This window comes from Fusarium graminearum, chromosome 3 (assembly GCF_000240135.3).
Source record: "Fusarium graminearum PH-1 chromosome 3, whole genome shotgun sequence".
NCBI classification, from domain to species: domain Eukaryota; kingdom Fungi; phylum Ascomycota; class Sordariomycetes; order Hypocreales; family Nectriaceae; genus Fusarium; species Fusarium graminearum.
In genome coordinates this window covers 6,962,583-6,985,635 of record NC_026476.1, presented here as the reverse complement: position 1 = coordinate 6,985,635, position 23,053 = coordinate 6,962,583, and the positions used below count along the sequence as shown (strand labels likewise).

Here is a 23,053-nt window from a genome sequence, read left to right as displayed (position 1 = left end):
ATATCAGAGTGTTCGTGTAGGCTAACTGCTTTTAATAAGAAAAGTCTTAAACGTCATCCCTCGGTATTTTATTTGAAATAGGAATGGAGGGACGGGTTGCGATTAGCCGGTGTCATCGATTTCCAATCTGGTTGTAGTTTTGAGGCTATGATTGCAAAGAAGCATTGGATCGATGACTCGATGCAGTTCATCTGGTGTGTCTACTACCTAGACGGTCCCTTGGTGCTCCGTTCCAGGGAAATCTGTCAACTACGATTTTGTCGCTTCTATTTGCGACGATAGAAACGACTTACGCAGCGTCTTGTATCCGGTACCGGGCCAAATCGATCAATTCTCTATCTTTCCAGTATCAAGCTTTCCAGCGTCTCTAGAAATCACAATGGTATCCAGTGGCCCACTTGAAAAGGCTGCGAAAGGAAAAGGAGTCCATGTCGACAGCGACAGTCGCATTTGTTGGGATGAAGATGCTGAGCAACACCCTCGGAACTGGAAGTCCGGAACTAAGACATTCACCTCTGCTCTTATATGTTGGCTAGAGATGTACATGACGGCAATAAGCTCCTCTGGGGTCAGTTCATTTGCTCTTACAGATACTCACTTACTCATCATGTCACAGACGGCTACTGCGAACTCAGCACGAGAGGAATATGGAATGAGCAGAACGCTGGCTTATTTTTCTTTTGTTTCTATGTAAGCTTCGTAATATATCACAACGTCAACCCTCATACTCATCTCGAAACAGATATCTGATGGGCCAAACCATAGCTGGTATATTCTGTTCACCTATCTCAGAAGTATTTGGACGACGGACCATATACATACTTGCGGCAACCCTCTTCTGCATTTCCTCGGCAATTGTAGCAGCGGTACCGTCAGTTATTGCGGTCTATTTTGGTCGATTCCTCCAAGGGGTAGCAGCAGCAATTCCTGCTACAGTTGCCTTTGGCAACTTTGATGACATGTACAATGCTGAACACAGGATCTGGGTGGTTTACATATACACCATTCTTGGTATGCTAGGACTAGTACTGGGTCCTATCTACTCAACATACGTTACTTCGAGTATTGGATGGTAAGTCCTGGAGATGGCGAGATGCTAACTGAGCTGACAATGACCTAGGCGTTGGGTATACTACATCTCTACGATTGTCATGGGTGCCACTGCTGTTGCATGCATCTTTACTAGAGAGTCAAACGCAGAACAGCTACTGGACAAGATTGTCGAACAAATCCGTGAAGAGACTGGCATACAAGATATAAAGCCTGATCATGCTGAGGGAGGAAAACTTACAGCATCTGACTTTGTGCAAAACACCCTCTTCCGACCCTTGAAGTTCTTAGTTACAGATCCTTTGGTATTCTTCTGCGCCATGCTTTGCGCCATTGCATTCGGTCTTATCTACGGCCTGACAGAATCACTAACGATCGTCTACACGGCGCCACCTTTCAACTTTTCGGAAGACAACTCCAGTTTGACTTTTATTGCTATCGCAATTGGCGAAATACTCAATATTCTACCGCGCTTCTATGATGCTCACCTTTACAAGAAATATCGCAAAACAAATCGACGCATCCTACCCGAGACCAAAATCACCTCGTTTGCCATCTCTGCTCCAGCCCTTGCCGTCGCTTTGTGGCTCTTCGCCTGGACTATTCCACCGCGGGTGACAAACGTTCCTTGGCCTGTTAGCATGATTGGACTCGTGATAATTGGGTTCAGTGCGAATGACTTCAGCTATGTGCTTTTCGGGTACGCCACTGACAGTTATGGTAAACATGCCGCCAGCGCTGTTAGTGCCATAAGCACTACGCGTACTTTGGCAGCCGCAGTATTTCCACTTTTCACGCACCAAATGTATACAGGGCTGGGAAGCAATGTAGCAACAAGTATCTTAGCCGCAGTTGCTAGTCTGTTTGCCTTCACGCCATTCCTGTTCTTGGGATACGGACAGAGATTGAGGTACAGAAGCAAGTTTGCAGCAGACAACGACGAGGTGTTGGAGCAGGAGAACTCTCATATGAAAGAGAAGGATTGAAACAACTACAGTGGCAGCGGAATACGGCGTTGATCTAAATATTGGCATGCATTAGTGAGGGATAGGAAACCATATGTACAGCCAGTGCTACTGGAGAAGGATGCATGTCTACTACGCAATCGAAGTCTTTTCCATTTTTGTGAAACTACCTATTTCCAGTTTGCTAACTCAAGCTGAGCTCGTTATACGGCTAGTTAATACTAAATGAAAGTCCAAGTAATGTCCAACAGTGTCTTTCGGGACCATCTCAAAACATGTGCACACGTCTAGAGGAGTGGAACATGGCTGGTAGGAAGCCCTTGTTCTCATCAACACTTTCAACTGCTGTCTGAAGACTCTTGGGAGTCCGTTTCAGAACCGACGTCGATAGATGTTTATCAAGATGTTTGGCCTGCATCTCACATATCCTCTCATATGCGGCGAGAACGGTGTACTCACCCAAAGCAGTGGCTGCTTCTTTGCCCTGTTCGAAAAGGTCCTCAAACAGCCCTATTGCATTTTCCTTATCGTTTTCGGAATCCAGATCCTCCTCTGCGTTAGCATCCTTGGTGCCGTTTTCGTGAAGCGGCAGCTTTAAAGAGGGACTTGTAGAAACAGACCCCATACTCATAACCCTGTCGAGACCTTGATTTCCCACATCCCAAAGTCTTGTATAGTTCTCAGTCGCAATTGTCGAACTCTTGTTCAAACTTTCTTGACCTTTGGTGGCACTTGCCAAACTGCTCAGATACTTGTCCAAGACGTTGCACATCTTTCTTTTCTTTCGACTCATGTAGGTCTTCCAGGCATTCATAAGTCCAGGCTCGATGGCCGAGTTGGTAAAGTCTATTTCGCTCGCTGCGATACGATGACCATAGAATGAATGGGTTGAGCCAAGTTCGAGGTGGCACAAAAACCATTTGGCCCCTTGCGCGCCAGAGAATCGTGCAAGGACCCATTCACCAGCAACAAGCTGGAGTGTGGGTTCCTGAATGAAATCTATGATGCGGACAATGGCTTGCTCCTCCTTGGTAGCCTTCCAACTAGTGGTGACGTCCTTTTCGTTCTCTTTGGGTGCCTCACTGGGGCGACCACCTTGTGTTGAAGAACCATTCTTCGCTTTCGACTGTGCTGCCACCTTGATCTCCAAGTTGCTATGAAGCTTACTGGCTCGATCTTCCTTGATTACCTTATCTTGGACCGCTTCCTCAATGTCAAGCTGTTTCTTGAGAATATGTTGATGACAAGCGAAGTTGACAACTACACTAGCGAATCCCGTACTGATGATGCACCATCCTGAGACTTTCTGCTTTGGGCTAGTTGCTCGCGCCACCTGTCTCGACAGCTTTTCCCTGTCAATCATAGTGACAACAATGCGTTGTATGTCGAAGATACCTTCAATCCCAGAGCTATTGATAATGATAGGGTTGGGACAACTCAGATCGTCGTCAACATGAAGGCCGCTGGCTCTTGTACTCTGACTTTCTGTTACACCCTCTGGCTCAAGGGCTTTGAAATCAAGCTGCTGGATCTGGCTCGGTAAATGGCACTGCGTTTCGACGTCTCTGACTGGAGATGACAGACTCTTTAGGTACTCCTTCACTTGAGTATCCAGCGACAGCCATTCAGGACCTTCAGCGGTGGTAGGCTTCTGTGTCTCTGAGGCTGCTATTTCTTGGGGAACATCTTTCTCTATCGGTTCTGAATGATGTCTCGTAAACGAGGGCTTGCTGATACCGCCGAAGCTAAAGCTAGGTAGTTTTGGAGCTTTGAGGCTAGGCTCAAGTTTCATTGTGGGAAGCGATGGTTTCATGAAGCTACGCCCAAAAGTAGCTTTCTGATCTGAAGCTAGTGCAGGGCTTGGCTTGATGGACCCTTCCATTTCTAGTGTTGCCTGTACTGTAGCTGATCTGGAACAGTACACCTGGATATAATGGAGGATTTTACCAATGTTGTTCAACTCCGGCCGAAGTACTTCAAAGGTAGAGTTGCGAACAAACGCGCATATTTCCTGTATCCATTCCAATGGAAGGCCTTCGCGACCCTTAGACTTTATGAAGTCTATGGTATCTCGAAGCAAATTTATAACACCATTATACGCTGTCATGACTTCTTTGCGCTTCCTCTGTACATCTGACGAGATCATCATGTTGTAGCGTTGAGCGTGGTCCTTCTCATTTCCGTACGCTTCGTGGAAAGCAGGATACATCGAACGGCCCCGAACAGGACTTCCCATGCCAACACCCGACCAGTTGAAGACAGAGACATCATTATGACTGACCACGACCTCATCGAGAAGTCGTGACAAAGCTTTGGCATACCCTTCGGCGTGAAATGACTGGAAACGGACTCCAAGTATTCCCATGAGAGAATAAACGTGATCAACAGGCACTGTTGCTTTTCGTTGGCAGGACAGTTGCAGTACTTGCGCGGCAGAGAACCCACTACGGGAGATTCCTTGCTCCCAAGACTCAAGCTGCTGCACTTGGCCGAACTTTGCGATCGAATTTCGATCAGAGACAACAAGATCCTTTGTTGCTTCAACAAGCCAAAAAAGCAGAAGATTCAAAATCTGCTGGGCCTCCGCCTCTGCAGTCAGGCTCAGCGATTGAATATCAGGGTCTATATGGACCTTTAGCTCTCGCAGAACCTCTCTTTCACGTGTGTTTGATTCATCTTGTCCATTCTTCACAAGATTCCAAGCTGCGAGATAAACGGAGCGACTCATTTCAGGGATAGCTGTTTCGGTTGTCATCTCGGCGGGAAACACAAAGCCTAGAGCTTGTAGAATGAATACGAGACGCAATGCTCCTTCAACATTCGCTGAAGCATTCTGATCCTGACAGTCGTCGGCAACGATGATAGGACTCTTATCGAGGAGTGATTCAAGGGCATCAGAGTCCACGATAGCCTTTTTCAGGTTTGCCCTAACCTCAGCAGTCGAGCATTCAGAGAACTTGTTGGCTATGTCACCAGCAGTATAGATGTCGATGAAGGGAATCAGTGGGTATATGTATCCGAGGCTCTCCACTGGTCGACTCAACGACTTCCACTCAGAATTGGTAAAGAAGGCCATCTTGCTCATGACCAGCTCTTGCAGTGTCCATGCACGGCTCGCCCATTCAGGGCTATTGTCTTGGATAGCACCGAAGCTGGTAATGCCTGGTTGGTCCACGCCCACTTCGCCTTTGAAAAGTCTCCAATCACGAATTGCATCATCAACTCGTGAGTCCGTATCAAGATGCACAATGCAAAACTCTGCATTCGCGTACCAATCGCCCATGAGTGAGAGTGACTGAGACAACTCTCCGTAGTTGAGTTTGTCGATACAGCAAGTGTCGGACCAGATGTAAGAAGCCCCTCTCTTGGGGTACAGCTTTGTACTGAAGATTTCACGAGCCTCATTAATTGATTTGTCGAGTTTTACAGCTGACTTCCACAGCTGAATGAGGTGTATCATCTCTTCGGTAGCATCACTGAGTCGACGATCGCCACGCAAGTACACTATTTCGTCGTTCGTCTTGCTGTGGTTCTTGAATGCAACGTTGAATTTGTGTTGTGCATCTGCGTACTCATGTTCCGCTTCTTCAATGACTGGAGACGAGGCAAGGCTAGATTCGTTGACCTCTTCCACACCGTCGCCAATATTCTGCTGGATGCGCTTGGCAAGATGATCGAACATGTCCTTTTCCATCCTACAGCGCTCGACAGTTGATTTCTTTTTGTCTAGATTCTGTCGTGCCGAGTTGAACTGTGCTTTGGCGTCGCTAGCATTAATCACCATACTAAGCAAGTCACTGATAGTCTTTCCTTCGGGATTATCGCCCAGTAGAGATAAGATTATCGTTTCTTGCTCAAGAATGTCAAGCTTGGACTGTTCGAGGACAATTTTGATGTCACTGTCCGCAGCATCCCGACAGCCGTTTTTTATGCGTTCAAGATTCATCTTTCTTGCTCGTTTGATGTGAGCCAAGGTGATCTCATCACCCTTCCATCGATGCGATAACATGCAATAGGCATCCAAAGGGCTAGTGTTCCAGACATCGACCATGTTCCCCGTTTCCAAGTCTATCAGACGTAGTGGCCGTGGTGCTTGGTCTACTTCTGGACAATCAATGAAGCTGAGGTCGTGAAGCCCGCTGGAAACATTGTTCTGTGGCTCGATAAAGATTGGCTTAAAGTCCGGGATGAACCACAAATTCAAAACCGTGCGGAGCTTCTCAGGACTGCCACCAATCTCATCAAACATCTTCTTGAGATACTCCGGTGTGATGTCAGTGTATGTGCTCAGGTCGGTCACCCTTGCGATTCTTTCAGTAATGTTATCCATGGTATTCAGGTTGATTCAAGCGTTGTTCAGCAGTATCTTCGATATGAAAGTATTGAAATATTTGCGCGATACAAGCAGACTCAGAAAATGACCTTTTTTCTAACAAGAAGTGGCTGCTGGGGAAAACTGCTGACTCGTGGTGGTACTACTGAAAAGAACTACAAACGAGTGTTTCCTCACTACACAGTCGTGATTGGCATTGATGTCACTGAATATGTTCCCGCACGATGCATACGCATTGTCATCAATATATTTGCTGACATGCATGTCTCTGTCGTTGTCAACACGGAATGCACATGAAGATGTGTTGTCATCCCTTCACAGGAAATGATCTACACATGTGGCAGAGCTGAACATCGAGTGGTTAGTGGAACACCAATAAAGAGTGATAATGGATATCACTGGCGACTGCCCGCAGGAGCTGAGCAACCTCGTCTCCATCCGAGTCGTCCTTGATTGGACAAAGGGTCACATTTGATGATCGAGCCGCCAGCTGTTCAACAGAAAAGAGGTCCGAGAGCGAATCTTCTACGAATTGAGTACACACGAGCTTGATGCAACAATACTCAAGCTGGTAGTACGTGTTTCCCGTAACAGAGTTATGGAAGGGCATAGTTCAAAACATCAATTGCTTGGTCTTGTCTATCTTCTTTCACTATACAATCCTCATTGCAATGGCATCATACCATCGTGTCTTAGATACCTTCGAGAGGTCAGTCAACCTCAAAACTCTCGAATGTGACTAGTATGTGAAATTCCTCATGTTTTTTTTGCATAAACTTATTTGCAATCAGTGACATTCATCCATGGGACATCTTGGTGGATGGCGCACGATGGGACGGCAAGATTCGGCTCATAGGTTTTGTTGATGTATTCTTCCTTATCTGTTACTCAGGAGAATCTCGCTTTGAGAAGGGCATCATCGTATACAGTAAGTATAACGCCGTTCGAGCTACATAAAACTTACAAGAAATAGAGGATGATGTTTTTATCCGCGAGATTCTCCGACAAACCAACGTTACGGCTACAGAGCTAGGCCTTGAAGTTACGAACAATGATGAGATAGTCGCCGCAAGGGAGAAGGGTCGAGGTACGGACAACTGAGGAAGAAAAAATGAGACACATACTAATATTGCAATCAATATACAGAACCGATTCTTGAAAGATACTTTAAGTTTCAGAGCATCAGAGGTGGTCTCGACTACACCATAGCTAGCCTCGGGCATGAAATCGGAGTCAAGACGCGGTACAGCAAGACAGAACTGAAGAAGTATGATATCAAGATCCGGAAGGGAAGAGATTTTGCTATGAAAAGTAAGTCGAGTCACACAAACAGCAGGTATCATCACTAATACAGCCACAGAACGCATCCGTCGTGGGGTTTCCCAGCATAATTTATTTGACTTGATGCACGATGCAATTCGACTCGGAATAGTCACACATGCTGAGCTTGTCGGGCATATTGTGGGTAAGGCTATCGGCGGCACGACAGTGGAGGATATGGGTTCCAAGTATTTTGAGGCCATCACAGGCGCCAGAAGCTCGCAGAATGTGGCGTTGGCGGGGGACAGGTAGGTGATGGTCTGTCCAAGACTCATCAAGGAGGTGGGGAATTTTGCGCAATGGACAGTTGAACACACAGACCAACAATACATTACTAGCGGCATGACTGTCGTGTCACTTGATTTTCTTTGGCTGTGTCGTTTCAAATCTCCACTACTATCCCTGCACATTAGCCAAGGTGGAACAACGTATTACATTCTCACTGTCGAATACACAAATACAATTGGATGAACTACTATATAGCCTGTACTGACCCCATGTGCACTGGGACAGCCCTGCAATGCAACGTAATATCCAAGGGGCAAGGCTGACACACGGGCTTTCTACTTCAACTGTCAGCAAATCTCAGCCAGCCTCAATCCCCATCTATCGGTGTGTCTCGTGTGTATTCGTTGATCGATGCAAGCAGCGCCTCAAGGTCTCGGATATTTGACACCGCTGGGACACCGGAACTCAGAAGTCTCATCCCAAAATCGACCATTCTTATTATGTCTTCGACAGCTGTCCCAGACGCAGGCTCTAGCGGCGGAGGCGGCGGAGGCGGCGATGACAACACTGAGCTCATCATCGCAGTTGTTGCTCTCGTGATCTCCGTCTTGGCCTTTGTCATCGCCATCCTCCAAGCTCTACAGCAATATCTTGCTACCGCTACCGGCTTCTCGTCTTGTGGTGAAGCTGTCATAGGCAAGTGGTCCCAATTTGCTCGGCGACAAATGGTTTGGTCTGAGTTTCGCTTCGAGGTCCAATTTGAAACCCCAGTCATCTTCGTCGCTAGGCCGAGTAACACCAGAGGCCCCCTGGGTGATGATGCACTTGCCAAGGATGAAAGCAGAAAAATAGTTCGGCTAGATGGCAGCAACGCAAACTTCAAATACACCGATACTGTCAAGGAATATGATGACAATTACAAAAAGAGCACACAGCAAGTTGTCCATACAGCTGATAACGAGAAAGCCACTTGGTGCGCCCTTCTCATGGCGATCGTTCGAATGGAAAAGGAATCCCGTGAATGGCAGGGCAAGAAATCAGGGGAGTGGCGCAAGGCAACTGGTCCTCGTCCACCACTTGATAGCCCAGTACCTTTGCAGGAGCCCGGTGCTCACCACTCACTGCTTGTCTGTATGCAGAGAAAAAGGCGTACATGGGATAGCATGCCAAAAGACTTTGCAAAGCCTTATGCCACCACCACAATATCTCACATCGTGGAGATTGCTGCCATGCTCGGTATCCATTGGAGACAGTTCGACCTGAACAATGACCAGTACCGCGCCCAGGGCAACGGCTTTGTACTTTATGGCTCATACACAGACGGTCTTGGTATTTGCTTTAATTTCCAGAAACAAGGGCCAACATGGTTTGAGAAGAATCGCATTATTCCCAGTTACAACGTCAAACAGCTGTGCTTTGGTATGGCTTCAACAATTTTCTCCAAGGAGCGCAAGGTGTATGCGGATGAAGCTAAGGGCGTCGAAAGTCTTCAATTGGGAAGTCTCGCTGAAATAGCCAAGACATTGGTTGTTTTTGGTTGTGATATCAACACAGTCAACTACTTTCGCAAAAACACTGATCAAGCTCGTCACAGTCACCTCTTTGCTGGTAAGTCGATCTAGAGTCAATAAAATGAATGAATGCTAACCAGACAGTCCCATTCGAGATGCTTGGCATGGTTGGTGAAATGTTACACGTAAAGGACACAGTATTCCGCATGCTTCCAAACCCAACGGTATTCTACTGGGATCCAAGCACTTTCTCCCTGCCTACACTATTGACTGAATACATTGGTTCCTTGCGGCGTCTATATGGACAGTCTCTGACGAAAACTGACCAAATAAATCGAATACTGGAATGGGCAGAAAAGGACAAGAAGTTTCCACTCTTACGGAGCGAGGGATCTACGCTCGATGTATTTGGCGAAGACATCAACGGGGCGACTTTGGTCAACGGCCTCAACCATGTTCGGACCGGGCTTGAGCTGTGTGACGAGTACTTTGGAAAGATGAAGAAACCGAGTCTTTCCATGGTAAAAAAGGTCGTGCGGGTCCATATTCAAGAGGTAATGAGTATCCTTCATGAGAAGAATGAACCCCGGGACAAAGTCAACGATGAAGAAGTCGATAAGGCATTGAGCGATGAGCCAATTACTATCCATGATATTGATTCGGCATCTGTGGATGAGAGAGAAGGTTTACTGATACAGATGTACTTTGACCGTGTCCGGAGTGGTGTTGTCCAGACTGTGGGTCAACGCGGCCTTTTGAGCAAGCATACGAGAGTCAGGAAAGACTCCTTTGCTTCAGATAACACTTCGAATGATGGCAACTCCAAGCATACCAAGGTGTATGATCAGAGCGAAATCTCTGAAGTCTGGTGCACACTTGTGTTTCGTATGCTCTGTTGGTTACAACTGCACGATTTCCACAAGATGGATTTGCAAATCACTAAGAGCGACGCTTATGAGAGCCGAATTCCAGTGTATATTATATGAGCTATGAGACATCTGTCCCAAGACCATGGCACATAGCTTGTGACGTCTCAACCAAGGGGGGGTAAGACATTGAGCTGGTGAGCTCCAATGCTTGTTTTCTAGCTTTTGTGTCTGTCTTAGAAATGTGTCAACTGTAGTTTGAACCTCTTTCTAAAAGGTTATACCTCTGCATGAGCTCAGTCTGTGATGTGTGATTTATAGTTGAGGGTGGTGGCTGAGCGCTTAAATCAGCAGATAGAACCCAGCAGATAGAACCCAGCAGACGGAACCCAGCAGACAGATCTTAGAGCTGAGCCTGTATAATTCACTTGAATGTTCTAATACGAGATCTTGCTCGATTGAACGAATGAAAATAGACGGACTCTTGACCTACCCTGGATGCATCGACGGTTGAAATTTCTTTTTCCTGCAAGGCCTTTGTTCTCCCTTTGCCGAGCGCCCATAGCGTTGGAAGTCAGACACCAAGGAATGAATGACTGGACGACAATCCCCCTTCTTTCCCGACGGATTGTGGTAGCATTTGTCGCAACAGGAAATTTTGGTAATAGAGGATGCTGATTGGAGCGAGATGAACACGTGTACACCGTCTCCCTTCAACATGTTCCAGTCGTCGCTTTGGGAATGTACAGACATCTTTTTATCTTAGTATGATGTTGCAAGGCCAACAATGTAATAGTGTAAGCTTTATGTTTTACTACTGAGCACATTTAAATTAGGTGGCTGAGTGGTCTTTCCACTCACATTACTGTTCCCGTTTTTGGTTGTTATTCTATGCTACTACAATAGCATAGTGGTCAGGTTGGATGAAGTACAGTTGTCTCGGATCCAATACCTTGACAGATGTCTTAGGCATGCACTTGGAAATGAAGGGAGATTTGATGTCTTGACATAATTCAAGCCACCCACTCAACTCATTTAACTGCCTGATGCACATAAATACTCTGCTCGCTAACTATTTTCCATTCGACATCATCACTGTCATTCATTCCCAACTGTAGGCCATTAGTTGGCAGCCACTCGTTCAGCATGCGTTTGTCCTCATTCCTCCTCGCGGCATGTGCGTCGAGTGCATTTGGGCAGTTTAACCAGAATTTCAAGAGATTTACAAACACCAGTATTCCTACCACTACGACTTCTTCCTTTGTTCCTACTTCACTTGACACAAGTGCTAGTACGACTGGTAGCCCTGCTCCGTCTACTGCGCCTATCTCTCTTGGAACAGCCCAGCTTGGTGCAGGTGCTAGTTACACCACTGCACTTGATGGTTCAGCGGCAGTGTGAGTATATCTTAGCTAACACATACTGAGAGGCACTGACAGACTTCAGCTCTCTCTTCATCCGAAATGGAGTCGCTACATTCAGACTTGTGCCCTTCCTAGCTGCCTTCGCAAACCTTCGTGTCTTTGTCGTCTTCAGTATCCTCGTCAGGCCTCCTCCCGCAGGTCTTAAGCGTCAAGTATTCGAAGGGTGCAGCCTCGAAGTTCAGTTGGATGGCCAAACCATCTACAATGAAGTAATGAGCGACACGGGCGGATCAGAGGTCGGACAGAGAAGCAACCCTGTCAGACTCAACGCTGAAGGTCGACCTGATCTCCAATACTTCCTGACTTGTGGCTCCGATGCTATTGAGGTTGTTGTTTCTCATCTGTCTTTTGAACAAGCTAGCGACGATGCAGAGACCACACCCATCGCGCCCCTCCCAACGGGTACTGAAACTCCAGGTGGTACAATCACCAACTCTGAGGGATTTACTACCAATTCTGATGGAGAGACTGTATTCCCTACGGGAACTAACTCCGCTGGCTTCGCTACCAACTCCAATGGCGAGACTATTGTCCCTACGGGAACCAACTCTGCTGGCTTCACTACCAACTCCAACGGCGAGACTATCTTTCCTCCTAGCACAAACTCTGCTGGCTTCACCACTAATCCCAATGGAGAGACTATCGTCCCTACTGGAACCAACTCTGCCGGTTTCACCACAAACTCCAACGGAGAGACTATCTTTCCTCCTAGCACCAACTCTGCCGGCTTTACCACAAACTCTAACGGCGAGACCATCTTTCCCACTGAAACCGCAACTGGTACTGAGGATCAATCTTCGGCTCCAACTGCTACCTCTCCCGCTGGTTTCCCTGACTTCATTGATGCTTTCACCCTCTTTGGCTGTGTCGGTTCTAACGATGGCTTCCCGACTTTCGAACTTGCTGAATCGGATACCTCTATGGACCTGGACCAGTGCTCTACTCTCTGCCAAGGTCGAGCCTACTTTGGCGTCTATGATACGTAAGTCATATAGTCCTCCTTCGATATTGTCTGCAATTGCTGATAATTCCAGTGACTGCTACTGTGGTGACGAGATTGATGGCGAGGAAACTGCCCGCGTTGGGCTCGATTCATGTGATATCGAGTGTCCCGGCGATGTCTCTCAATTCTGCGGCGGTGACTCTCCACGTCGCAGGATGCACCGTCGCCAGACAATTCCTTCCAATCGCCTTCTCACGGTTTATGTTTCTGCTGGTGGCCAAACTGATATTGTCACCAACGAAGTCACTAGAACCGTCACTGATCAGTCAACCTTTGTTACTACCTTCGCCACTACCGTCGTTGGACCAGTCACCACCGCTACTGAGCGGGTGGTGTACATATTTGTTGAGGCCATCTGCGGCGCCTGTAATGGTCAGTGGGTATATATCCCTGAGGTTTGTGACTGCCAGGGCGGCTTCCAGTATGTTCCCTACTTCTGCTTCGGAGGCAGCTGCTCTGGAAAGACTGTGTACAAGTCTCAGGAGTGTCACGATTGGTGGAACCACAAGGACTTCTATGTTCCAGCAGACTGCGAGGAATGCTCCGGTGGAGAGATCATTTACAAGCCTTGGGAGAATTCTTGGGGTACGCCTCAGAACTGCAAGCCTGAGGAGATCCCTGCCTGTGAGGGACTCAAGTGTCCACCTATCTACCCCACCAAGAACAAAGGTCAGAACGGAGGTGGTAGCAGTGATCACAGTGGCAGCTCCCACCCTGGTACGCACCATGGAGGTTCCGACAGTGGTTCCAACGGCGATTCCAACGGCAGTTCCACTGGTGGTCCCAATGGTGGTCCCAATGGTGGTCCCAATGGTGGCTCCAGATATGATAATCAGAGCAAGGGCATGAACGACAAGGGATCAAATAGCGATATCCCAGGATGCACTGGTGATGACTGCACAAAACCCTATGGTGACGAATCTAACTCCAAGCCTAATGGTTCCTATGAGTCTAGCGGAGGTAATAGCTACGTTGAGCCTGCACCTGGAAGCAAGCCTACTGGATCAGCTGAGGGCAGTGACCCTTACAGTAACCCTGCACTTAGCGGTAAGCCTACTGATGTACCTGTTATTATTAGCAGAGCTAGTAAGCAGTTTGCTAGTATTTTTGTTTTCCCAGCTGCTTTTCTTTTTACTCTCTTTTAAGTCTTTATTATTGCTTCCATGGAATTAAATACTTTTTATCTGTACACGCTGGTTAGTATCCAGTTGCCAGTATGGTGCAGCTTCTTTTCCTCATCAGTTATGATGTTGGCTCCCGGCTGCATTACCACCTTTCTTCAACAATATAAACTCAACGACCAAATACACTTACTGTTGACTATGAAATGACACTTCAAACGGGCGGCTTTACTTGATCAGTCATTCTTCGGAATTATCGATAAGCCATACCGCAATCACAAAATCATAATACCATACCATCGACGTCATATTCAGCGCTACAAGTAATGTGCTAGTCAGCATTACCTAATTGATAGGAAAGGATGCCAAATTGCACCTTACTTATAATCATAGTACTCCATGCAACCTAGCTAGTATTATCTGTCTGTCTATTTTTCTATTATTTTTCATGTCTTAAACATTAGGCTTCTTGATCTTGACCTTGGGAATATTAATGAACATAGCACAGGTGGATAGAATCAACCGTGCTACTTCAGCTCTTTCATGTCTAATGGTCACATTTGAAAACCAACAGGGACGATCAATCGTAGCGCTGGCACGCAATGAGATTGCCGAAACCTAAATAACCTGCATTCTCAGGTTTGTTTGTTGTTAATAAAAAGCAGTGTAAGGTTTCAATGAGTGCAACGAACATTATATTCAGCGCAGGATTTAGCTGGTTGCGTTTCTACCATTGATTCGAAAAACTTACAGAGTCCTCATCTGAAATACCGCAAAAAATACTCTACCTTCAGCTCTATCCGCGCCGTCCTTTGGCAGAGAGAACCTGAAAGGCCTATCATTGTTTATATAACAATTGAGGTGAATGTGGTGTACAATTAGCGCTCTTTCGAGCCGTCAATGTTTGAAATCATCAGCCGACGAGCTACAAATGTTTCTTTCTATCATTAGGGTCCAGGAAGAAGACCTCTTTACTGTCGTAGTGTGCTAAACGCATCCTTTCGGCCAAGTATTCCCAGGCTAGATGAATAATAGCGAGATACTTCAAAAGGCTGAGGCTGAGGCTGAGGTCTATAGGAACATAGCGGACATGTAGAACGCATAATTGTTGAACTCTCGGGCTTTATAGTAACTGATAATAATGATCATATGCCCGTAGTAGATAAACACATTGCCGACACCAGTATTGAGGTACTTGTGGCAAGTCTCTGGGTTGCATTGTATGGATTTTATGAAAGGAGTATCACGAAACGACGACTTTTGCACCCTATGGAGGAGAGGCTACCAAATATCAGCCAGGTTGTTATCGGTTTTGTCGATAAATGGCCAGCCTACTTTTCGATATTTCAAATCGTCTCGAATGGCAGAAACGTCGATATCCGGTTGACAGCTTAATAACATCTCGTCTACCTGCTCTTGCAATGTTATTACCTTTATGACAAGTCTCGCAGAACTGATAAGAATACTTTTTTGTCGTCGCCTATAGTGAATGGTCTGCCGCCAGGAGCCCAAGTTAGGTTACCTGTTGTCCCCTCTGGTTTCACGATAGATTTTGCGAGTGCTTTCAGTTCGATTAACTCTCCAAAGGTGTGTAGCAGCCACGCAGAAGATATTTGCTGCGAATGGACGGAATGTGGTCAGGCTGAGACGAATCAACTGTCTGAAAAGGCCAGGCGAGGTCAAGAGTGTTGTAGCAGGAAACAGACATGGCGTACTCAAGAAATAAGAGTCGGCCGATCCACATAAGGGCAGATAGTTTGGGTGATGAGCTATGGTCTAGATGAAAAGTCAATGACGGCCCCTTAATACCTAATACGGCTGTGAAGTGAATGATGGTAGATGCAGACATATTTCCAGTAGGTTCTTGGTACGTCCAGAACATCATCGATAGTTGACAAATGGCCTCAGATAAGTGAAATCAAGGGCCAGACGAGAGACAGAACGTTAAGTTTATAGATGACTCATCTCTACCATCATTCACATCGTAGTGTGCATCGTTTCAGTTGGGATGGACCTCAGTCTCGACTCGGTCATACTCGTCAACATGTTTCTCGTCAGTCTGGCAATCGTCATCATCGTCATCATCAGCTTCATAGTCAGAGTCGTCACGCTCATCATCATCTCCATCACATCCTTTGTCCGAAATCGAGTCATAGTTTATTCCCTAGCGTTGTAGAAGAGTAACCAGATATAGTACATAACAAATCATAATAGTTTAATGGCTTCCGAGTCGTAAGTTATAGATGTCTTGTTGTTGATGTGTTTGAAAGTGCTGAACCCTGAATACATAACAAATGAACCTTTTCCATACATCAACATATCTTTCCAAGCACTTCACATCTTTGACTCGTGGGGCTAAAAGTTATCCTTCCAGTAGGTATCCAACAAGCATCGAGATCTATATGAAGTCTTAGCTAGCGTAAGTGGCTCGATCAATCATGAGATCGACACCACGCAATATGACTCGTAGCTGGGCTTCCGCGGGAGCCGGACTTCGGAGTGCCATATCGTGCCATCGGCTAACAGATAATCTCCATTCCATGCTGATTTGGTATTTTTTGCCGTGGCCGCAATGATGCCAAGCGTTCGGTTATGGAACAAGCGAGGCCACCCAGTGTGCTGTAATCATTGAGTTGTTTCATTCTGTTCAACGTCGTGATTATCAAGCTGATGTTTGATGAATCCTGGAGACCGCATATTTAAAGATTGACAGGGCCGTTGGAAGTTGCAATGCACCATAGCAAAAATGAACGATTGGTAATAACAAATTTCGTCTTTTTCTGAAGATAGGACTAACTATAAGGATAGAGTATAGTTCTTATGTAACCTATCAACGGCTATTCTAGCGTGTCTATAACCAGGGTTTACTAAGAATTCCATATCTGACCATAACCCCCCTTATAGGTTCCAGCATAATATAGACTTTACATCTAGGCACCACGTACAGTCATCTTGAGATAGTAAGGATCCTCGTCAATGCGCTTGCGAAGTGGTCCCTCCGATAGCTCGTTAACATCCCAAGATGCCCAAGCAAACCGACCCTATTAATCTTAATGAGTCAAAAGTCCTCAATAGCGAGAACGAACGTATAGTGGAGACTTACATGAAGGAATGCGGCGTTCGGGGTTGCGAGCCAAACTGCGAAATTACCCGGAAGAGCGACTGTTTGATCAATCATTGTCAGCTTTATGGGGCGTTGAAGATATTATTTGAGAATACTGACTGTTATCAAATCCGACATCATCTTTAAAGCCCATCTTCACCCACTCCTCCTGCCAGAGAAGGCCAGGGTGCATGGAAGCGATCTGCATCTCATCGACGGGTGTATCCTTCGCAACCATCTGGAAGAGCATAGTGCCGCACGATTTTTGGAAAGCGTATGCTGCATGCTTCGTAGTGGCAGGCTGCATGTAACTGTGCGTAATGGTACTGGAGACGTTGACGACGAACTAAAGCGGAAGGTTAGCGTTGTTAAGGATACTTTCTATCATTCAATGGGCTTTCGTACTCTTCGCTTTCCAGTATTTTGAGCATGGAACTTCTCCAACAGATACATGGGTGCATGGACGTTAGTATTCAGTTGCGACCACGTAACCTTGGTGCCTATCTCCAACAAAGGCTTCAACTCAGGGAAAGCGGCGGCATTCGACACGAAAACGTCGACAGAAATCCCCTCGGAAGCCAGCTACGTCCAGAATGCATCGACAGCGGAGAAGTCGCCAATGTCAAGCTGGCGGTGAATGATCTTTGTGTGCGTTCCAGTGGTTTTTGCCTCTTGCTCGAGGCGACGGGCGCCCTCTTGGAGGACCTCGGGACGTCCATACATTTTGATGGCGCTATGCTGTTGCTGTTCGTATTGGCTGAACAAAAGGTGATTGACTTGTAAGAGCAGATGTAGTGAACATGGTGAAACGTCGCTACTGCGGGCGGTTGGTCAGCAAACTTATAGCCACTGCGATTCTGTTGGTCTAAGTGATGGTTATCATGCAAAATAGAGGCTATGCTCTATAAGACCGATGCCGCGCGTCCATCAATGCCCTCTAGCATAAAGACGTCACTATGTCAAGATGTGTGATTATAGACGGTTGAGTCGAAGTTTGGCCATTCCATTGCCAAGGACAAGGGATGAAGGGCAAATGACAGCAAAGGCCTCCAGTCCAGATGTACCGGCATTTAGACTAAGGTTGGTCGCTAATGCAGCCTGCTGATAAACTTGTGGAGCTGGCTCAGATACCGAATACTTAGTATAGATTAGCTGTCAGCAGGCTGCATATCTCCGGTACCTAGTCAGGAGTCTATCACTGATACGTGTCCCGATTAATTATATACCCGAATCAGGCCGACTCTAAGGGTTAATCCTCTAACCACTGGAGTTTTGTCTGCAATATTAAATAACGGGATGGATTGGAACAGCGGCGATATCATTCAGTCAACTAACACGATCACATTAATGTGTTTGCTCCATTTGTAATAAAAATCGAGGCACTGACGCTTAGAAGAGAACTGTAGCGGATTTTCAACGTGGACATCGTGTCAAAGCCACATCTACTGCGCATCGTCTTCGCCAGTGGGGCCGAGCCGTGGGGTTACGCGTATGGAGGGGGTATGTCATCGTTGGACATTTCCGTTCTTCATGGCCTCTACATAAGATGCTCCTGGGATGCCGTGGTGCATTGCCTCTTTATATTTAGCCTCCTCCTTCTGCTGTACCTTTAACCTGCGAGGACCTGTTGAATCTCAAGTCTTATTCTTATTGATAAAACCCTGCCTACCGCTACGATGAAACCCTGGGTTGTATGGATGCATTTCATTTTACTCTTTTTATACCAAATACAATGTCAAGGTACTACTCAAGCTATGACTTGATCAAAAGAGTTGCTGTATTGATTTCCAATACTAACTTTTATAGCACAACCAGCGCGAAATCGAAATATTCAGCAAATTTCAAGCATCGAAGACGTACTATTCTCCATTGACCCGTGGCTACTTCATCAATCTGAGAACTTTAAACTCGACTTCAGACTCTCTCTCGATGTGAAGCGCATACGACTTGATATGCGGCCAATTGAGAGGGTTGATTATACCCCAAAAAAACTACAGCTTGAGCCAGATGGAGTAAATGAGATCCTTGATAATTGGAGAAGTTCAATGGCATTGGAAGATAAGGGAACCATGTTCTTCGAAGGCGTTGCTCTTCTCTTTAATAGAGATTCTTACGAATGGGATGAAGCTGGCCGGGGACGAATCGCGATCCGACGTCCACAACCTTACTTGTTTGAAGGCTTCTTCACCTTAAACGATTATTACTACCATGTCACACTTAGTGATAAGTATCTCAGAAAACGAAAGCACGGGGATCCTTTGCCACCGACGTCAGGTTCTATACATATGGTCGTTTGGAAATAAGCAGGTGTAGTCCAAGATGGTTTATAGCGTCACTTCTGATATAAATGACTTATGGAAAGGTCTATATTTGGTGCCAGTATCAGAATACCAGATCGATCCAATCGATTTCTGACTTTAAATCCTTCTTCAATATTAAGTTGCAGTCATTCCGGTCCACGTTTATTAATAAACTTCCTTCAATCGAATGTAGCACTGCGCAGGCTCCCTGGCAAACTTCTGAACTGCTTCATAGCTGCTCAACTCAGCAGGCGTGGGTAACAACTCAAAATACCAGACAATCAGAGCAAAGTGAATGCCGATATCTAAGTTAGTCTAACTTTATAAAGTGGACCAAGGGGCAGTAGATGCCCTATGAAATTGAAAGTGTGGTAGCGCTTCTGGCACCTCTGAGGTTAGTGTCGCTTGGCAGTCCGTTCGGATTGTTAATCAACCCGAACCTCCGAAAAAGACAGTATAAAACAATACTACGCCCCTTTACCCTTTAGAGCTTTGTGGCCTTCTGTACAGACTAATTTTCGTTTTCTTCTTTTAAGACCCATCAAAAACCGAAACATGACTTCCTTAGCTCAATCATCAAAGCAGTCAGGTTTCCCACCGTCCGCACCGCTGTCGCCATCCCTCGTAACCGCTACTAAGATTCTCTCAATCGTTCGGATCGCTACGGGTGGAGCCTGTCTTTTCGCACCACAGCTCACATGTTCGCTACATGGTTATTATGTGCCCGCTCCATACGCGCTGCTGGTGCGTATGATGGGTGCCCGTGAAGCTATAAACGGAGCCCTTTTGTTTACTGCATCAGATGGGAAGGAGAGTGATGGAGGGAACAGGTTAGTCCGTTTATGCAGTTGTGGATAAGAGGACCAATGAGCATCGAGTTAGAATCTGACACATATGAAGGAATATTAGGAGGGCCCTGTGGGTTGGAATCCTGGCGGATTCGATGGATATCTGCAGTGTACTCTACGGATTTGCTATGGGAGAGGTTGGGACGTCCACGGCTGGGATCTTAGGCACAGCTGCCGCAGGAGCAATTACTATAGCTGCATTAATGCTCCGAGCATTATAACCTAGTATAGGTTTATAATTATTATAACCCTTAAAGTAATAGGAAATATTAATAGATAGTTAATACTTATAAAATTAATAGCATTTTAAAATTATATTATTTTAAAATTATATTATTTTAAAATTAATAGTATTTTAAAATTATATTATTTTAAAATTATATTATTTTCAAATTAATAGTATTTTAAAATTATATTATTTTAAAATTAATAATAATTTAAAATATTATTATTTCTTTTTAAAACTTTAATAATATATAAATATTCTTTTAATATTAAATAATATATTTAATTTATTAGTTATTATTAAAAATAATTTATTAAAATATATTTTATTTACTTTATTTATTATTAAAAAAATATAATATTTTATTATTATTTAATTATATATGTTATAATCTTATAAATATAAATTAATATAAATTAATTTATTTATTTATAAATTTAATTATTATATATTAATAGCTTTTATTTAAATTAAATTATATTATTAAAATATTATATAATTATTATAATTAGTTATTATAATAATATTATTATTTGTTACGACCTAACAGATAACTATATGACCCTATTCTTTTTTACCTAATTATATTATAGGATACCCCTACTAGATTAGTTAGCGCGTAAGCCGCTAGGACCTGCGACTTATAACTTATAGGGGACTTATAATATAAGCCTTAACTTATGCTATAAGCCAGGGACTTATACTATAAGCTATTACAATAAACCGTAAGATACTTTAAGTATATATATATCTTCTTATAAAATATAAGATAGAACTTAGCTTATTAGCTATTAATAAAGCCTTTTTACCTAAATATATTTAACCTACTCTATTTACTATTAAGAAATATAATACTTTACTCTCGCTTAATATATAATACTTTATAACTCTATAAATATAAACTAATATAGACTAGTTTACCTATTTAAAACCTTAACTATTATATATTAATAGCTCTTATTTAGACTATATTATATTAAGATATTAAGTAATATTCTATATAATAGCTGCCCTTATTACTCCTATCTAGTAATAGAATATTATTAATAATAATACTACCTCTATCTATAAAGCACCTAACCTTTAAAAAGAAATAAATACTAATTTAAAGAACTTTAATAATATAGAGGTTAAATAGCTATATAAGTAAGTTATTAGTATAACTGCTAATATTAAGAACCTTTAGCACCTTCTTAAAGAAGTACTAGCTCTATAAAACTAATAGAATTAGAATAATTAAAATAGATTATAGGAAATATATACTCTAGTAAATACTACTATAAATAGTAAAGATATAAGAGAAATTCTTAAGCCTAACCTATTAGAAATATTTAATAGAACTCTTATAAAACTAATAATATTCTTTACCTAATATAGGGCCTTTATATCCTACTACTTTATTTAGTTTTAAGATAAATCTAATAAAATATACTATATATTAGGAAGACTTAAAGGAATTATAGTATAATAGTTCTAATTTATCCTAAAAGATTAGACTATAAAAGGAGATCTAGAAGCTCTAGAACCTTATACTTATAGCTATTATATAAATTATAAAGAATTTAAAAAAGCACTTAAAATAACCTTTAGTACTATTAATAAAATAACTTAAGCTAAATAAAAAATTAAGATATTTAAGTAGAATCAGTTTATATTTAAATTAAGAGTAGAATACCTTTAGCTTACCGCTAAGCTAAACTAGAGGTAAGAAGCACTTATATCTAGCTTCTTTAATGCCCTTAAGGAACTAATATAAGCCGAGTTATATAAAGAAAAATAACCTAAAATACTTATTAAATATATTAATTAAGTAGTTAAAATTAATAATTAATAATTTTATTAGAAAATATAAAAGGGATAAAATAACTGAAATTTCCCTACTAATAGACCTTAATATTATACTAATTAAAGAAAAAGCTACTAATATAATACCTTATATAGTATATAACTAGGACTAATAGACTTAAGAGCTACCTAAATACTAGGACTATAATAGGACTTAAGTAAATATAAATATTATAATTATAATTAAATAGGATATATAGTATAATAATATCTTTAACTTAAGAAACTATAAAACCTAAACTAAGGTAAGTAGGCACTAGGAATTACTAATATTAAGGAACTACAGATAGTATTATAAATATAGATACTTAGAATATATTAAAGTAGTTATAATATAGCTAATAAAATAGCCTTAGTTAACTAATTAAAAAAGGCTAATTAGGAAAACTATTATTAAGAGAGCTTAATATAATAACTAAAAGATCTATTTAAGTTAAAAAAGGAAATTCTAGAATACTATAAATAAGAAAATAAAACTAAGATAATAGAAGAAAAAGCTAAAGACTAATAGAAAAGATATTATAATTAAATAGAAAAAGAGAAAAAAAGAATATAATAATAAGTATAAGACTAATACTAGAAAAACATATAAACACTTAGAGTAATAATAACTCTAGATATAATAGCTAGCTTATAACCTAATTAGGCGATTAATAATATCCCTATATAAATTAAAATTTAAGAAAAGGAAGAAGAAATTATAAAAGAAAGAGAAGTAGTATACTAGCTGTGCACTTATTACTTTAGATAGTTCTAAAGTATAGGAAAATAAGGAAGAGTTATAAAAGAAATAGTATATTATTTTAAATAGGAAGATAAAAGACTTAAAAATGAATAGAAGTAAGTATATATACTATTATACGATACAGGTAAGGGTATATATCTACTACAGTAAGGAGGAATTCTATAT

General features: G+C 43.1%; 7 protein-coding genes across 7 annotated transcripts; 5 read left to right on the top strand and 2 right to left on the bottom strand.

Moving 5' to 3' along the window:
- Positions 1–379: 379 nt before the first annotated feature.
- Positions 380–2,036, top strand: FGSG_11504 (uncharacterized protein; the record flags this gene model as incomplete). The annotated part of the gene is made up of 4 exons (XM_011327406.1): positions 380–568; positions 617–690; positions 743–1,072; positions 1,121–2,036. The coding sequence occupies 4 exons, from the start codon at positions 380–382 to the stop codon at positions 2,034–2,036; spliced, it is 1,509 nt and encodes a 502-aa protein (XP_011325708.1).
- Positions 2,037–2,283: 247 nt separating this feature from the next.
- FGSG_11505 (uncharacterized protein) lies at positions 2,284–6,345 on the bottom strand (the record flags this gene model as incomplete). Its single annotated transcript, XM_011327405.1, has 1 exon — positions 2,284–6,345. The coding sequence occupies one exon, from the start codon at positions 6,343–6,345 to the stop codon at positions 2,284–2,286; it is 4,062 nt and encodes a 1,353-aa protein (XP_011325707.1).
- An 868-nt stretch (positions 6,346–7,213) lies between these two features.
- On the top strand, positions 7,214–7,920 carry FGSG_13939 (uncharacterized protein; the record flags this gene model as incomplete). Its single annotated transcript, XM_011327404.1, has 4 exons — positions 7,214–7,276; positions 7,324–7,435; positions 7,495–7,659; positions 7,709–7,920. 4 exons carry the CDS (start codon positions 7,214–7,216, stop codon positions 7,918–7,920), a joined length of 552 nt encoding a protein of 183 aa, XP_011325706.1.
- Positions 7,921–8,396: 476 nt separating this feature from the next.
- Positions 8,397–9,518, top strand: FGSG_13938 (uncharacterized protein; the record flags this gene model as incomplete). Its single annotated transcript, XM_011327403.1, has 1 exon — positions 8,397–9,518. The coding sequence occupies one exon, from the start codon at positions 8,397–8,399 to the stop codon at positions 9,516–9,518; it is 1,122 nt and encodes a 373-aa protein (XP_011325705.1).
- Positions 9,519–11,654: 2,136 nt separating this feature from the next.
- Positions 11,655–13,845, top strand: FGSG_11507 (uncharacterized protein; the record flags this gene model as incomplete). Its single annotated transcript, XM_011327402.1, has 3 exons — positions 11,655–11,670; positions 11,713–12,679; positions 12,732–13,845. 3 exons carry the CDS (start codon positions 11,655–11,657, stop codon positions 13,843–13,845), a joined length of 2,097 nt encoding a protein of 698 aa, XP_011325704.1.
- Positions 13,846–15,820: 1,975 nt separating this feature from the next.
- FGSG_11508 (uncharacterized protein) lies at positions 15,821–17,647 on the bottom strand (the record flags this gene model as incomplete). Its single annotated transcript, XM_011327401.1, has 6 exons — positions 15,821–15,985; positions 16,558–16,617; positions 16,767–16,862; positions 16,925–16,983; positions 17,045–17,270; positions 17,528–17,647. 6 exons carry the CDS (start codon positions 17,645–17,647, stop codon positions 15,821–15,823), a joined length of 726 nt encoding a protein of 241 aa, XP_011325703.1.
- Positions 17,648–17,888: 241 nt separating this feature from the next.
- FGSG_13937 (uncharacterized protein) lies at positions 17,889–19,227 on the top strand (the record flags this gene model as incomplete). Its single annotated transcript, XM_011327400.1, has 3 exons — positions 17,889–18,004; positions 18,390–18,424; positions 18,731–19,227. 3 exons carry the CDS (start codon positions 17,889–17,891, stop codon positions 19,225–19,227), a joined length of 648 nt encoding a protein of 215 aa, XP_011325702.1.
- Positions 19,228–23,053: the final 3,826 nt, after the last annotated feature.